General features: G+C 38.1%; 1 protein-coding gene across 1 annotated transcript in view; it reads left to right on the plus strand.

Moving 5' to 3' along the window:
• Window positions 1-16724, plus strand: part of PRIM2 (DNA primase subunit 2) — a 127925-nt gene that overhangs the window by 24775 nt on the left and 86426 nt on the right. Inside the window, exons 6-7 of the mRNA XM_037392130.1 lie at window positions 585-680; window positions 1530-1667. Coding sequence (XP_037248027.1) covers window positions 585-680; window positions 1530-1667 — 234 coding nt within the window. The remainder of the gene's footprint in view (window positions 1-584; window positions 681-1529; window positions 1668-16724) is intronic.

The following is a 16724-nucleotide window of genomic DNA, read 5'->3' on the forward strand; positions in this document are numbered from 1 at the left end:
GAAAGCACTAACATTTAGTGAACAGAAAGTATAACACTGTTCTCCTCAAAAAGAAAAAAGGGGAGAGAGAGGTAAACCTGTGACTATAAGATGATATGTAATTTTTTTTAGAAAGTCTGGATTTAAAAATGAGCTGAAACTGATGTTAAAAATCTGATGATGTTAAGTCCTTACTAATTGCTATTGGGTCATCATGCTTTGTTTTAATGCATACAGTAAATCTAGATATGAGCAGGTATTGTCACATTTTATTTTGAAGGGGTTGACTTAGTGTCAACACATGATAGCATATTTTATAGTTCTTGTGTTAATGTTTGAAAGTAGTGCAGATTTTAAAATACACTAATGCTTCAGAAGGAAGGCTGTTTAACACTATTGACCCACTAGTGTTTTGCTGGTTTCTGCTTAATAAGTGATCAGTTGCTGAATATGTAATTCTTTTTCCCTTGTGAACTAAAGTGATGATATATTTACAGATGAGTGATGATATATTTACAGATGAAGTAATCTTTTAGCTCATGTTAATTAAAAAAACCCACCACCTAAAGTATTTTCACAGTTTTAAAACAAGCTCTTAATTTTAGATTAGTGAAGACCTGAAAAGTGAATTGGCAAATGAGCTGTGTGCATCAACCCCTGGCCTCACTGCAAATAAAATGAAAGAACAAATGTTCTATAAGGTAAGTAGAAATTGCCAGGTTCCACAGGTTTGCATTTATTCTCTTTCAGTTAAACTTGGAGTTGTTAAATTTGCATAATACTATTGCTAATAGTTAATCTAAGTATCTAAATTAGCTGAGACTAACGTGAGGTTCTCTTCATATCAGTTTAAGGGTAGGGGGAGGGACTGGGAGAATGAAGGGACCTTTAAACTACTGTTGATGTCCTCTGTCCTGTCATCCCTTGTTTTTCCACAAAAATGGTCTTAAGTTTTAATGTTTCTCAGACAAATGACTTAAGTTACCTGGCTGACAGTTTGTTTAGGATTGGAGGCCTTCTCGAACATCTGTTGTTGAAACTAGGTTTGACCTGATTGCGTTAGTCTGAAATTCTTTTTGCAAGAGAACAAAGGAAGAGGAAAAGAGGTATGTAACGTAGCCCACTGATTCTTCTTTGGAGCTAAGTTGGTTGGGTTCGAGCTCTGTTTCCAATACCTTATGTACGTAGCTTACATGAATCAAATATTTCAAGATGTGTGAAACAGAAGGTCAACACAAATCCACTTTCAAATATCAGTAAGTGATGCAAAGCTACATACTTGGGCTAATAATCATAGATGCAAAATTTAAAGTAGCTTATTTTCCCTTTTAGTGTGACTTTTTGCAAGTAAACAATATTTTTCCATCAAAATACTTATCAGATATGTCAAAGTTAGCATTTAACTTCGAAGTCTTTGTTTTGCCTGGATAGAGTATTAAAAGACAGAGAATGACTTAAAGCTTTACTGGTCCATCTTGAATCTTAGGGTTGTAAACATTGTTACTGCATTATTTTGCTATTTCACAATGTGGGTTTTTTTTCTTTCTTAGGTTGGACTTGCAGATGCTGTAGATCTATTTAGAGCCAGAAGAGTGTTCATTAAAGACGGATTTGCATATGTGCCACTAAAGGACGCTGATTCAATTGTTTTGAGTAACTATAGAACAAAGTTATCTAAAGCACTGGCGGTAAGTCTGATAAAGTCTGATTTTTAACAACTTCTGTTGCATTGTTTAGTGACACTTTCGGATAGCAGCCTTTTGGATTTTTAGATTTATCTGTTTTCATCTGGAGAATACCAGAAACCTTATCAAAAGTGCTGTAGCTCTAAAAAAAAAGGTCATTATGAGCTGAAAATTCATTAATTTTAAATGGAATTTAGCATGTGATGTGCCTTGTGAAGAAATTTATGCTAGAGGATTTAAAAATGTTTCCCACATAGAGAGTAACATAATTTTTCATTGAAAATGGTAGGCTCATAGACACAACTGGGGTTTTTTTTCCTTTTCACATCAATCTTTTCTTCCACAACGTTTTGTAACAGTTTTTTGTTGAAACAAGTGAAATAGTAATTTTTGGCTTTTTTCTTCTTTCATTTGTTAGTAAGAACTGAAATGACGATAGGTCAAAACACGTCAGGCAAAAATAAAATTCTTCGTTGTACGAAAGTCTGAGGTATCAAATCTAGTTAGGACACCTATGGTAAATACTGCATGTGAATGTTCTATTAGTAATTTGGTGATCAATTTAGGAATTGCTACTTTTGCAATGTTAGGCCCCTCACAGGGTTTAAAAGTTGGTCATCGTGTATAATGTACAGAATTTTAGTCCTAGAAATACAGCATTGAATAACATGAAGGCAGTTTGGATTGCTTTTTAAAAATGTTTTTGAAGATTTATATTACTATGTCACATTAAGATCAAGGTTGACCATGAGTGTTGTAAACAGTGTAAAGTAAAAATGCAGTCCTTTAAGAAGCTGCCAGTATGCTAATTTTCTAACTTGTTCATTTTGAATATGCCTGGATTCTGTGGAATTATTTAATGTGCAGTGAAAATTGTGATACTCTTACGTGAACATTTCTGTTGAAACTGTTTAATACAACTGCAACTAGAGACATGCTTATTTTGGTTGATGCATAATGTTCTTGCTGAAAGCTGATAACACTTGTATGGGATTTAAAAATGATGAATGTATTCTATAGAAATATGCCTAAGTACGTAGGCTTTCTGCATCTATTTAAAATACTTTTGAGAAGCTTCATGGGCTTCTGGAATTTGCCTGTTGTGTGCGTAGCTGAGGAGAAGTCTGAAAAATAGTGGGAACTGTAGTAAGTAGACTACCCAGCTTTTCAGTTTGAGGAAAACTCCAACATTTTCTTACAAACACGTGCTATCTTATATATAATTCATTTAACCCAAATTACTTTGTTAAAGCCAATAGCCGCTTTGTAGTAAAGTACTTATGTTATCCTCTGTAATCATAGTTTAGAAATTTTAACACTCCTGTGAGCTTAGAAAACTATCTTCTATAGAACTGCTATGTCTTAAATTAATACAGTATTTCAGGTTTGCATTAGTTTTAAGTTTTAATACAAACATTTTTGTTTGTTAAAATTCACCATGTTTTTGGAGTAAGGAATAAAAGAAGATTAGTGATTTCTGTCCTAATCGAAAGCTCGTGATTGAAGTTGTGGGGTTTTGATTACTGAATTTGAGAAACCACCCTTAATAAGCTGTTTCAGTTAATTTTAGCCATCACAGCTCACTGCTGAGAGATGCTGGGAATATTACTAAATTGAGCCTTCTGGAAATGAAGGCCAAAAATCCAGCATGTCTTACAGAGGTCAGTCTAACGTTATTCTGTTACACCAAACAGAAGCATAACTGCAGCGTGACACTTGGTAGCTGGATAATTAATGTAGTTTTTTCACTGGAACAAAATATAATAACCAATTAAGTTTCAGAAACTGTAAGAATACACTTTTAAAGAAAGGATTGTACATAAGGAATCTTTTTAAGATCTAAAGATGGTAACGGTTGCTGTTTCACAGCATGCAAATTAGGAGGATAACCTTTAATGATTTTCCTCAGCCTTATTTGGAGTGCAGAGGCACATGTCAATAGAAGTTACGACACAGTAGCACACTTCCAGTATTGTTTGTGAAAAGTAGTTGTTGAAATACTGTTTGATTTAGGCCTAAGTTCTGCAAGTACAGCTGTTTTAGTAGTGCTTGGTAATGCTTTTATAGCACATGGATGTTTCTATGTGTCTGCTGCAAAGGAGAAATAAATCAAGGTAAATGTGCTGAATTTTAGGCACTATCATAGTATAGAGGTCTTCATGAGTTTGCAAAGTTGTGCATCAGGGCCAGACTTAATTAAGAAGTAATAGAGTCTTTAACAGCATCACTGATTTGTTATTTAATTTATCTCTTAATGAATGTATTTGATAACATTACCACTTTGGTAAGCATTACTTATGTGTGCTTTTGGGAGTATGTTTTAGTGTTTTGCAGCATCTGGCTGTTTACACTTTGTTCTCAGCACTTTCTAATGGCCAATCCTTCTTTTATTAGAATTTGAGAATTAAAGATCTTAATGGTGTGATAACCCAAATTAGGCTGTTTCTAAAGGAGAGGTTTGTATCTTCTTAGGGTCGTAAAATTAGGCTGAATACCTTCATCTCCTGTGGGGTAGCTTGACTTTGGCCAATACTTCTGGCTTTGACAGTGTTACAAGCTTCTAAGGCACAAAATACCTTGAATATAGGGAGATAGTGGAAAGATGGTCTTTCAGGCATGTAGCTTTGTGGAATCCTTCTTAGAGCTCTTGCAAGTGATTCAGTTCTTCAATGTTAAAGCAACGTAGTTTTCCAGTGTGGGTGGTTTGTGTGGTGTTATTATTTGTGCTGTGATGCATGTTTTGCCTCTCAGGTTATTTGGTGCTATTCCAAGCAGTTGCACACACAGGCTTTTGGAAGGGGTTATCTCTACGCAGGAATGATTTTATGATCAAGGTCTGCCCAGTCTTTTCCAAGGTGTGCTGAAACTGTTACACTTCATGGGAGTGTGCTTTTGCTAAAGCTACTCTTCCTCAAAAGCATTGAATGATTTGGGTGGTTGCATAGCCTTGTTATGTTGCTTTGCTTCGTTGTAGACTTGGGTCACCACTGTAACCCTGACTTGAATCTCCCTGTAATGTAACAGGACAAAGGAGGAGTACAAGAAGAGTGAACTGATATGTTGATACTGAGCTTTAAGAGAAGAGTAAATAATTCATAGCACCGACTTTTAAAAACAGTTTTATGTTGACACTGGCACAAATTCAGTTTAGTCAGAGTTATGCTTTAATCACTTAATGGGTAAGCCCACAAAGCGGTCGTATGTTTTGTTTCATCATTTCAAAATAAATTTGACATCTTGACTATGTGTGTATTTCTTGAGGCTTGATAATAGAGCGAGTTAATACTGTTCAAGCTTTCTTGACAGTTACAAATGCAACTGAAGAAGTTAATTTTATGCGCAAAATCAATACTGCAAGGACATTCTTTCTGTATTCTCTGACCCATTAGTTAATAAATAATTTCCTTTGTCCCATTAATGATGATTAAACTGTAGAAACCCTAAACATTTTCTGTAGTTCATGTAAGATGTAGTATTAGCTCCACTATTGTTTCATAACAAAACAAACTTTTATTAATTCAAATTGCACTGTATTTTATTCATTTAAACATTTCTGTAGTAATCCAATTTAAATATTTCTGTAGTAATCCAATGCTGCATTTTAGTGATTTCAGTTATAGGCATGTAGTGGACTTAGGCAGTATTGGATCTTCTTTTTTTTTTTTTTTTTTTTTTTGTGAGGATAGTTGTTTTAATTTTTGATTTCTTGAGATTGGAAGCTTTGGTTTAGTGTTGTGGTTCAGAGCTGCAGACCCGTACCAGAGCTGTGTTGTACTTGGTACTGCGCAGAGGAGGATTGCTCCAGCGAGATCTGAAGCAGGACAGAAGAGGCTGCCGGAGCATCAGCTGGGACTGGCCTTTATCAGCAGCGACCTGAAATAATTGGGAAAATCACTTAATGTTGCATTAGCAGTTGCCTGCCTTGTTTGAATATGAGTTTTCATCAGACAGCAGTTTGCCTCCACAATTCCCACTCGGTGTGGTTAACTGTGACAGGCATAGGGGTGGACAGCATCTCCCACCTGCTGAAAGTGTTGCAGTGTTCGGTGTGAGCATCCCTGTGATGTCTGATCCCCAGAAATGATGTAATTTCTGAAGATGCATTTAGGTTTTTGAACTACTTTTCTCATAGTACTGTTCAGTACTAAGTGTCTGATACAAATAGTCTTCCTGTGTGGTTGATCAGAAAATCCTTTATATAGAGATTATGGTTTCAGGTTGATCACATAATAATCATTCTCATCTTAATGAATGTTACAGTTCAGAAGATGATTTGTTCTAAAGTTTTAGTGCTTGTTGAACGTTACATTTTAAAGCTGGAAGCAAATGCTTGAGAATGTAAAACAAATGTAGGGAGAAGAGTCTGCCGGAGTCAAGAGACTACTCAATATGAGTTATGCATCTTGCTCAATTTTATTAGCTTCCAACATTTCTTATATAGCCTAATACACTATCATGCTTTCAAAGCTTAATCATGATTGGAACAAGCATTCGATTCATGCAGCTGTTTGCATCATGAATGAGCTGTTATGTCTCGGCCTTGCGGTTTGTTACTTCTTCTGTCTACCTCCTGTTCTTGGTTTTGCAACAGGATTCAAGAATAGATCAAAGTTACTTTCTTGTTAACTTCAGCACAATAATTTCAGCACAGTTCTAATTCCTGTACACTTCTAATTCCAGGCCTGGATAGTGCACTCCAGGCTTGGATTGTGCAGACCCTCAGGGGTTCCGTGGCCACGCTTCTGCAGCCATTCTTCTACAGTTCCCCCTTCTTTCTTTTGCACAAGCCAGGCCTGATTGGTTATGTTAAAAACTGCTCTCTTTAAACAAGAAAGAGCACAGCTAAGAACGAAGAGCATTACAATAATGATTACAACAAATAATATTCCTTCCAGTTTCCCGAGCGCTGACAGGCTTGAGAAGCAGACTGGCAATGGTCACACCATACAGACACCGAACAGGTATGGTGTTGATGACCTTTTTCACCACAGCAGAAACAAGCTCCGAGTGGACCCTTGGGCTTGGTACTTGGCCATACCGCAGGTTTGAGGGCAGCTGCCAACGCCTGGGTATGGGTTTTCATGGCTGTAGATACAGCAGAACTCACAGCATCAGAGACAAAAGCAGCCTGTTGGGCAGCTGCACTGTTTACCATTCTGTCTAACATTTCCTCAATTGAAGCGGTTCGAGGGAGGGTAGACAGAATTGTTTTGGCCCTTGGATTAGCATTTTCAAAAGCTAGCATTTGGAGCCTTTGCACTTTAAGGTCCTCCGTCATACTCGGGTTTTGATCTAAGGCTTGTACTAGCCGGTTCACAAAGCTGTCAAACGGCTCTGTTGCTCCCTGCTTGACTGTTGTGAAGGAAGGGGCCTTGTGTTCCGATGGGACAAGTGCAAGGGCTTGTTTTGCAGCCAGGGCGGAGGCATTATGCATCTCCATGGAAAACGTTAATTGCACTTTAGGGTTGGCATAGACGTTACGACCCAACGGCATGTCCTCATTTACATCACGCAGGGGGTGTCCCTGGGCCTTAGGCGGCATCAAAATCATCTGCACCTGTCATTCCCACTCTTTTTCAAAAAGCAAATACTGTGCTGGTGTAAGAAGCAATCTGGCTAGTGAGGTACAATCGCTGGGTGTCATGATTTCGGAGTCAAACAAATAATTCAGCAAGTGCTTGGCTGGTTCTGATTGCAAACCATATTGTGTAACAGTTTGTCGCAGCTGCTGCATAAACTTCAATCAAAAGGTTTCCACGCTGTGGCTGCTGTACCGTCTGGTAATGTGGTGGTCCACACCGGGCATGCAACAGCAGAGGCAGCCTGCCACTTTCCCTCCAGTATCGCATCCCGTGTAACCCCAGACCAACGATTTTGAGGGACAGCTGGTTGGAAGATGACACCTTCCCGAGTTTGAATTTGAACATTGCGACCACCGGTAGGCAAGTGGCACTCTTCCGTCTGCTGAAGCAAGCGATTTAAGGTCCAGTCGGAGGGTTTTACCCAGGGATGGGATACTGGAGCAGTTGGTGAGCCCTCATTCTCTGTCTCCCCACTCACATCCGGAGCAGCACTCGGTCTTATTTCGGTGCCCTCATCCTCCTCCAGTACAGGGGGTGGTTCCCAGTAGAGCTTTGGTCGGCACTTTGGACCACCCGCTGCAGCGGTGCCCTCAGATATCGGGTGTAATAGTTCTGTCGCAGATTTCTTAATAGGCACAACTATGCCTTTTGCAGACGGGGTGCCTTGACCAAATAAATCGGGTAGATGACATCGACTTGGTTTCCCGACCGAGGAGTTCTGAAGCAGCCATAGCCATCTTTTTCTCCACGACCATTGACCCTAAATGGTTCATGACCTCCCGCCAGGTTGGTCCCAACTCCTTGGCCGATTTGCTGCCTCTAAGGGTCGCATCCCAAAGGGAATCCCCAATCTCTCACCACTCAGTCACACTAAACATCAGTTGGGGGTCCTTTAAGTGTCCTTTTTCCTGCGCCCATCTGCATAGCTCTTGGAGCTTCTTTGTGCTCATGCTAGCCTCTCGCTTAGCAAGAACCTCAGATAAAAGTGTGAGTGCCACCTTCCTTTCCATTATCGAGGGAAAAGACGGTCTTACTGGTGCAGGTCTGTGCAGGAGCTCAATGCCGGATTCAGACGCCTTCTCTGTCGCGGGCACCTTCCTGCTCAGACTCCTCTCCCGAGTCTCCCAATTCGCAGTGCAAAGGCAGAGTTTTCCGCGCTCCTGAAGGTCGTCGGGGTCCCTGTTCGGGCGCCAGTTGTAGGGAGAGGAGTCCGCCGGAGTCAAGAGACTACTCAATATGAGTTATGCATCTTGCTCAATTTTATTAGCTTCCAACATTTCTTATATAGCCTAATACACTATCATGCTTTCAAAGCTTAATCATGATTGGAACAAGCATTCGATTCATGCAGCTGTTTGCGTCAGCAATGTCTCGGCCTTGCGGTTTGTTACTTCTTCTACCTACCTCCTGTTGTTGGTTTTGCAGCAGGATTCAAGAATAGATCAAAGTTACTTTCTTGTTACCTTCAGCACAATAATTTCAGCACAGTTCTAATTCCTGTACGCTTCTAATTCCAGGCCTGGATAGTGCGCTCCAGGCTTGGATTGTGCAGACCCTCAGGGGTTCCGTGGCCACGCTTCTGCAGCCATTCTTCTACAAACAAACTCTTCAAATTCACAACAAAAACGCTCATGCTACACAGGAATATTTACACAAAGACTTGTAATTATTGTTGATAGCACAATGAACTTTCCCTTCATAGTCTAATGTTGATTTGTCATACTTCTATTTAAGTTCAGCCCTTTTTCCGCCATGTTAAGCCTAGCAATTTCAGTTGTAACTTGGCTGGTCTTTGAATTATAACTTGGCTGCAAGAAGTTGCTTTTGTGAAAATACTTTGTTAGAACATCACGTAGGTTTTAACTGTCTGCAAATTAAAATGTTAGCTGAAAGTAATGCAAACTGGCGCCATAAGAAATCAAGATTCCGATGTTAATATCTACAATGTTGATAGCACGTGCTGCTTCTTAATTTAATACCTACACTTTTTTTGCTTTGCAGTATGACCTTGTGTAATCTGCTAAAATGTCTACAAATCAAATTGTTGGGTTTTGGGGACTTAGTACAAAAGGAAGACCTCACTGGTGTGTTCTAATTTTTTGTTTATTCCTTTTCCTATTTGGGATGTGATCTTCAAAACTGTTAGGAATGTGGATCAAGTAAGTTGCTTCTAGCTTTACTAATGTTTGTAGTAATTTGTCTTTAAATATATGCTATTTAGGTTGATTTATGCTATATGTTCAAAGAACCTGCTAATTTGAGGGAAGTATACATAACACCACCTGCATAACATTTTCTTCCTAAAATGTCTATGTCTTCAAGCAGTGAAGCATAAGGCTTTATGTAGTGGCATTAATGTTGAGAAAATATGATTGATGATGGTCTTATCACTTGAAATTCATTTCAGGTGTTGTGTTCCCAGTGTTAACTTAAAGTAATTCACTGTAACATAAATGGATGATTTTTATAATATGCACATACAAGGTTAGTAAGGTAATAACTTTGGCAGTGCAGGGTAAAATGTGATTACAGACTTTGTCCTCTGAGTCTCTCAGGTGAAAGTTTGCAGTGAGTGTTGCAAAGAAGCAGCTGCTCTTCATTTCTGAGTAGCATTATTAAGGCACAGGTCTGCTGAATGAAATGGTGGTATTTTGAGTGGGAGAAGCTAAATTGGGGAAGTGACTTCGTGTGTATGTCAGAGAGGACTCAAGCCTGTATGCAGAATGGTTACCTGCAAGACAGGGAAACTCCTTGGACTTTTCTTTGTGGGCAATTTTTTTGGCCATGGCCCCTTAATTGTTCTAGTGTTGGCTGTTCCCTGAAATCCATTGTTCGGTGTTTTATCTTCTCTGTGAATTGAAGTATGTGTGTTTCTTTTAGAGGCTACATGGATAGCTAGCAAAAAGTAATTGTAAATAATATTAGGAGGCTAAATGAAATTTGACTGTATTCAGTAGTTTGTTTCTTCTATCTGCTTCTTGCTTCTGCTACTAATAAGTTTTTATTAAATACTAAACTTGCAGCATAAACAATTGCTGTGGTCTCTGCATGGTCCTGTTTGATTTGTATGGAAATACTTCCAACTTCAAATCAACGTAGGTGTTTCATCATAGTAAAACTAACAGAGCAAGAGTACAGGATTTGAAGCATGTGGAAGACTTGCTTAACTGTTGTGATATTCCCCAAATGTCAGAAAAAATGTTGGAATAGAATATATTATCAGAAAATACAATTTTGTTTCTGTCTTGTATGATAGATAACCTGGAAATGTGTCAATTAAAATAGCACCTGTTTAAATGTCACCTGACAACAACTTATTAACATGGTGGTAACAGTAATTTGAGAATGATGCACTATAGTCGGTAAGAAAGAACTGGAGTAGTATGCAGTTGGTAAGTAAACAGAAATCTATTTCAGGATGACACTGCTAGAAATCTGAGTTTTCTGATTATTTTCTGATGTCCTTCTGTGACCCACAGGCAGTTGCTATGTAATAGCTGTAGTTGTATCTGTCTGGAGTTGGTTTACACTGGAATTAATGACAAATCCTTTCTTCAGCTGTGTTTTGACTTTTTCTTGGAGAAAACTAGTTAAGTTTCTCGAAGTTAACTGATGAGTGATCTAGCTGATGTTTACTGTGGACCAGGACCCTAGTGACATAGGGAGTCATCCAAACTGCCAGTGAAGATATAGCTATCATGTTTCTCAGCCTTCCAGTGTTTCACTGTCAAATGAGACTGCTTTGTGTTGTGCAGTTGTCTTCTGGGGAAACTTGATTCATGTATCTAATTAATGCTGGCTGAATCCCTTCTGTGATAGTGGGGACTTGGATTTCTAACCCACCTGTAGATTAATAGAGGTTCATTATTGAGATCCAAGTTTCAACCACTTACTAATTTTATGTGTGGTTCAAGAGAGCACGATGTACCTACCGATGCTATGTACAGTAAATCAGAAATTTCACTTGAATTAATATATTGAGTCTTGCCTACAACGTTGGAGGATTCTGTAAAGGAGCATAACTCTTAGATGTGCTTTGTCTAAACCAATTCTTTCAAGTGATGTAGTTGCTTTTAGAACACGACAGTTATTCACTGGGCTTAACAAATGGATTCTTAAATTCAGGACTGTTGAGAAGCAATGTTGCTGCCTCACTGACACTTGAATGAACATGGTCAAATCCTGATGGTTACATTTTGGTAACATTTCTAAATAGCATGCAACTTTCCTCCTAACTTTCAAATTGTTTATGACTTAAACTCTGCAAAAAATGATGCTAAATTTGCAGTTCCTGTAGAATTTAAATAATATGCTTTTTCATGCTTGCATCTTTGTGTAATCACTCTAGTAACTAGTTTCGTCACTTCTGTTAGACAAATTAAAATTTCTTCTATTTGAAAGCTCCGTTGAGTACATGCTCTTACCCAATTCTTAAAATTGGACTTTTTCTTGTTCTAGTTCATCCTTTCTGCTAAATCTGAAGCCTTGTGTGTTGAAAGAAATGGAGGATTTTGGGGTTCCCCCCTCCCCCCAATTTCTTCATTACAATTTAGAGTGCCTGCCTTGTATTTGCTTTTCAAAGTGATTCTTTTCTTGCTTTGCTCCCATGTTAAAAGCTGTTTTGAAGCTAAAGGGGAGAGGAACTTTGTGAAAACTTTGCAATGTAATCCTAAAAAATTCTGTATTACAGAAAAATCCCAAACAATGCGGGAGTAAACGCACCTGCATTCACCATGGTGGTCTTTCATTATCTCCTTTGTCTGTAACCGTTGTCTCTCATGATCCTTGGTTAGATGTTAAATTCTGGCTAGCATATTGTATGCTTTTATAAACCTACTCTATAGATATCCAAGAAGTTGCACCTTGTTTTTTAAATAATAAATCTTTTATAGCATACCAAATACAGTGCTCATAGGACTTGCTGTTGTGAGTAGTCACCATGAATGAAATGAGTAGGTCTTGTGGCTGTTGAAAGCAGCGAGTATAGCAGTTAGTGTCAGATTAAACATTCAAGAAAGAGTTGGGGTCATGCAGGTTATTCTGAGACTTAAATTAAGCTGTAGTATCTTAAATTATGATTACAGTCTGAATGAACAATTTGGATTAACAGCAAAAAAGGCTGCAACAAATACAGAATGCAGAAGGATAGGAAGAGGGTATGTTGTAAAATGTTTAATGCAAGTTTATGGAGCAGGCAAAAATAGGTTGAATCACTAAAAATTATGATGATTACTTTTCCAATTACATGATTTTTTTTTTCCCCATACATTTTTCTATGAAATAGAGGGAATGGCTATTCTCCCGAGTAAAATTTTACAATATCCTGAGCCAGTGAATGTACATATTCATGTGTACATATGTGATGTTAACACGTTTTTGCCATTCCTGCTAATGATAAACGTTGGCTGATGATTGGGAAGGACTAAATCTTAAATCCTTCCTTCAATTAGAAGGAAAAATGTGAAATGACTGTCAGTAGCTCAAAGTCAGACCTGGAATAAATTGAACAACTTATAGTTGTATGAGATGACACTGGGTTAATTAATGTATAGAATCTTCCTATAGGTTGGAGTACCTCTTTAAGCAGCAAGTTTAAGAATAAAGTATGCACAAGTCTCGTCAAGAAATGCTTTTGTCAAGACATCTTTAAAAGAAATTCTGCTGTAAGACTAATGTGTAATCAATAAAATTAGTGTCTCTTTCACAACTCAAGTGTTTTGAACTCTTCTAAGAAAAATGGTAGCAATATGCTTGTTGAACTTACTGAATATTTATTTTTAAACTTCTAAATATAGATTAAGTGAGTATTTTTAGAAGCTCTAATCACTGTCACTGCTGCTTCAGCTGATTTCTGGGTGGTCTTACTGCATGATGGTCATTTTACTGTAATTTCCCAAAGGGAATTTCATCTGTAACGATATTTCTTCTGCAATTAATTCCTAATCTGCATATTTATGCTAGCAAGGTACTAGCCATTTTTTGTAGTTCTTGTAAATGAAGATAGTCAGAATTATTTTTCCTGTTAATAGGCAAGAAGGGTATGTTTCAGAGGTAGTATAATTCAGCAGAATTTTTGCAATAAAAACACCTGCTACTGTTTTATGGGCAGTCTGTACAGGCTGTCACTGAAATAGTGGAGTCCTGTCTTCCTGAAATCTTAGAAACATGATTTAATTAGGCTGCAAAGGCAGAGTTAGGGTAGTTAAACTTGGCTCTAGTAATACTGAGTCTGTGGGTATACCCTGCCTGGCCCGCTCCCTTTCCAGCTGTGACTTCATTTTTGCGCCTCTGGCTTGTGAAGAGGCAGCTCCTTATTTGAACAATTGCTTGTCTCCAGGAGAACCTCAGGTGCCTTCACATTGCCTGTGCTCTGCTGCCAGGCTCTGACTGGATCATCACTTGCCTGGCCACCAGGAGGAAAGAAACTTAACCTGCCTGAGGAGGGTACTACTTTATCCCTGAATATCTTGACTGCAGGGATACATTTTAAAGTTGGGTAATCAATGTCTTACGCTCAACTGATTTCACACACACCCGCCCCCCTCCCCAAGCTGTTTTATTGTTAATACATTTTAGAGTTGGGTAATCAATGTCTTACGCTCAACTGATTTCACACATCCGCCCCCCTCCCCAAACTGTTTTATTGTTAAGTTTCTCTTGGGTACCTGACATGGATTGTGAAAGGCTTTTGTTGGTTGATTTGGGGTTTCTTTTGCTTATATCTCCTGCTGCAATATCTTGGGTTATTTTACAGTTTACTCCTAATTTTTTGTTAAATTCCTGAATTTGTAACCTATAGGGAAATATTGACCTACTGATAAAACCTACCTCCTGCTAGCGAGCATACTTTCTAATTAATTTTCCGTTCCTTATTGAGGAGTATAGCCTTGCATTTCCATGAGAGGTGTGCTATATTGTATTTGCATATTCAGTTATCTCATGTGATCTGTTCAGCCTGAAGAAAGGTATGAATCAGAAGCTGGGTGTGCAGACATTACTGAGTTAGCTTTCTTTGAGAGGCCTCGTGCTGCTGTGTTCTACCTTTACAGGTCTACCTTAATCTGCCAGTGTTTCAAGCCTGCATGGATTTATAAGCACTGGAGTCCTGAAAGGTGACAGTTAAATTTCTTTGTCTGAAGTGGCTTTCTTTTCTCTTGGGATATCTAAGAAGGAGGTGGTTTAGTAAGGATAATTTCTACATTAGTAGGTATCTCTCTATGCCCTTGCCTGAGCTGGTTTTTTGTTACTCCTTCAATCTCCTATTACTGTGAAATAGAAAACCAGCGAGGCTTTCCATAGATTCTATGTGAGTTATGTATATTTGGTAGTCTGTCAAGTTAAAGTATATATGTAAATGTTTTTGTATAACTTCATCTGTCTGAGGGAGGATGCAAAAAGTACTGTAATATAGATGTCTTGTAGTAAAAACGGATTTTTGAAAGGTGATGATGGATTTATTCAGCATCCAGGGTCACAGGAAGGTCTCCAGCTCTAAGTGAAGTTTTGTAAAAGCTTCTATATGCTCTGTAGATTTTGAAAGGACGCTGATTAGCTGTTCGGTGTCTGATTTGTAGAAAGGCTGAAAATAAGATGAAGTATCAGGGAAAAACAGACCAATGAGGATAGAAAGTTTCAATTTATATGTAGCTTGTGAAAGATCTTTTTAGCTATAATTTTTTTCTGTGTTTATGTAAACAAATTCCTTTTTATGTAAATACTACTATTTTTCTGTTTGTACGGGTCAATGTTTAAGTTAAATAATCTGTAGTCTTGAACAAATACTGGAAAGCAAAGGGGTTTTTTTATTATCATCTGTCACAAGTTAAGCAAAATGACATGATTTATTAATGACTACACCCTTTGTTTATATTTGTATATATGAAAGAAATAGATTAAATCTGGATGTAGTGCTTAGAGTTTTGTAAGTAATAGAAAACCCCATGATTTTTCCCTGTTATTTTCCTAGTTACGCTGCCAAGATGAGTTGAAGGTTGTTCTGTTACCAGCTTTGGTAATCCCAAAGGATTTGTGTTTCTTTTTCCTCCATCCTTTTGATGCATAGACAATAAATAAAAAAAAAAAAGAATAAATGTGGAAATCACACCCCCCCCACACACAACACACCCCCAAATTGAATTGTGAATCAGAAGAATCCTCTTTGGAGTACATGAAAATGTTGAATTACTTCTTTAAAAAGTGGGAATAATCCCGCCAGTTGTTAAAGTGAATGGATAAAACTGTTGGATTGGTTTTTATTCCAAATGAAAAGCTCTTAACTAATTTTTGGAAGAGTTGAGTTTCCCAGGCACTACTGTAGAATGCTACCTGTGTAATACCCTCTAGTGATGGCAAGCAAATATCTCTTTCTGAATAAAAGTTGGTATTTCACATTGCGTGAACAAATAAGTAAAAGAAATGTAACAGAGAATGTAGGGTAAAGAATAAGAGCTATGAATTAACTTAAAATATATTTAAATTTAAAATCAGTCTCTTATCTGTCACATACAATAACATTTTGCCTTGTTAGATATTGTAATAAGTGGAATTTCAAAGGAAAATTACACTATTTCTTTTGAAACACTCTTCTAAACTTTACTGAAATTGTTTCTCTAGGTTGTTGTTACTGAACAAATTAAAATCTTGGGGGTTATCCGTTTCTAAATTCGGTATGTTTTCTCGTGCTCCTGTATAAGAAACAAGGGCCATTGGAGAGAAGACATCTTGGTGCTGGTAGGTCTCTTTCCACCTTACAGTACTACTACACTCATTGTACAACTAGGCAATTTTAGAGTACTCAGTTATAAATAGTAAGTCCAGACTTTTGATCTGAAGCTATTTTGGGAGGAAAAAAAGAGGGGAGTGTTGTGGATCATCTGATGATGTGCATTTGCCTAAATGTAGGCTGGTGAGTAACCCCTGATTTTCATGATCAATACACTTCCTAGTGGAAAACTATTAGGTGCTTCTGTCCATCTATGTGTGTTTCTTATGGTGTAGGATAACGCTGGTAGAGCCTGCAATGAAAGCAGAGAGGTGATTGAAGTAATAATTAGAGAGGCAGTAATAAAAAATTCTTCCAAGCTGCATGGTTTTGAAACCAGCACTGTGTTTAAATCAGTGACTTTGGGGAATTTGTTCAGAATATGGTTCAGACAGAGGCAACGGGTAATTCTCGTGAAGTCCACAGCTTAGTACCTGGCTCTTAAAAAAAGTTGGATTGTTTCGTGAGAGGCTCTGGAGATACCTGAATTTAACTGATGCGAAGTAGAATATGTCAGATGATGCATGAACATAAACTTGTGCTCTGCTGCTGAGGGATTAAAAAGTAGCTGCAGGGTAGTGGAGAACAAAAGCTCCTGGCCTGCCCTGCACAGGGTGATCTGCCGTCATTGCTAGCAAGTCTGTGCGGAAGCGGTATAGGGCTCATTGTGAGCACTTTCAGGTGGAAGCCTTTCCTCTTCCTCAGGCATGAATATTA

The sequence above is a fragment of the Falco rusticolus genome, chromosome 6, assembly GCF_015220075.1.
Source record: "Falco rusticolus isolate bFalRus1 chromosome 6, bFalRus1.pri, whole genome shotgun sequence".
Lineage (NCBI taxonomy): Eukaryota > Metazoa > Chordata > Aves > Falconiformes > Falconidae > Falco > Falco rusticolus.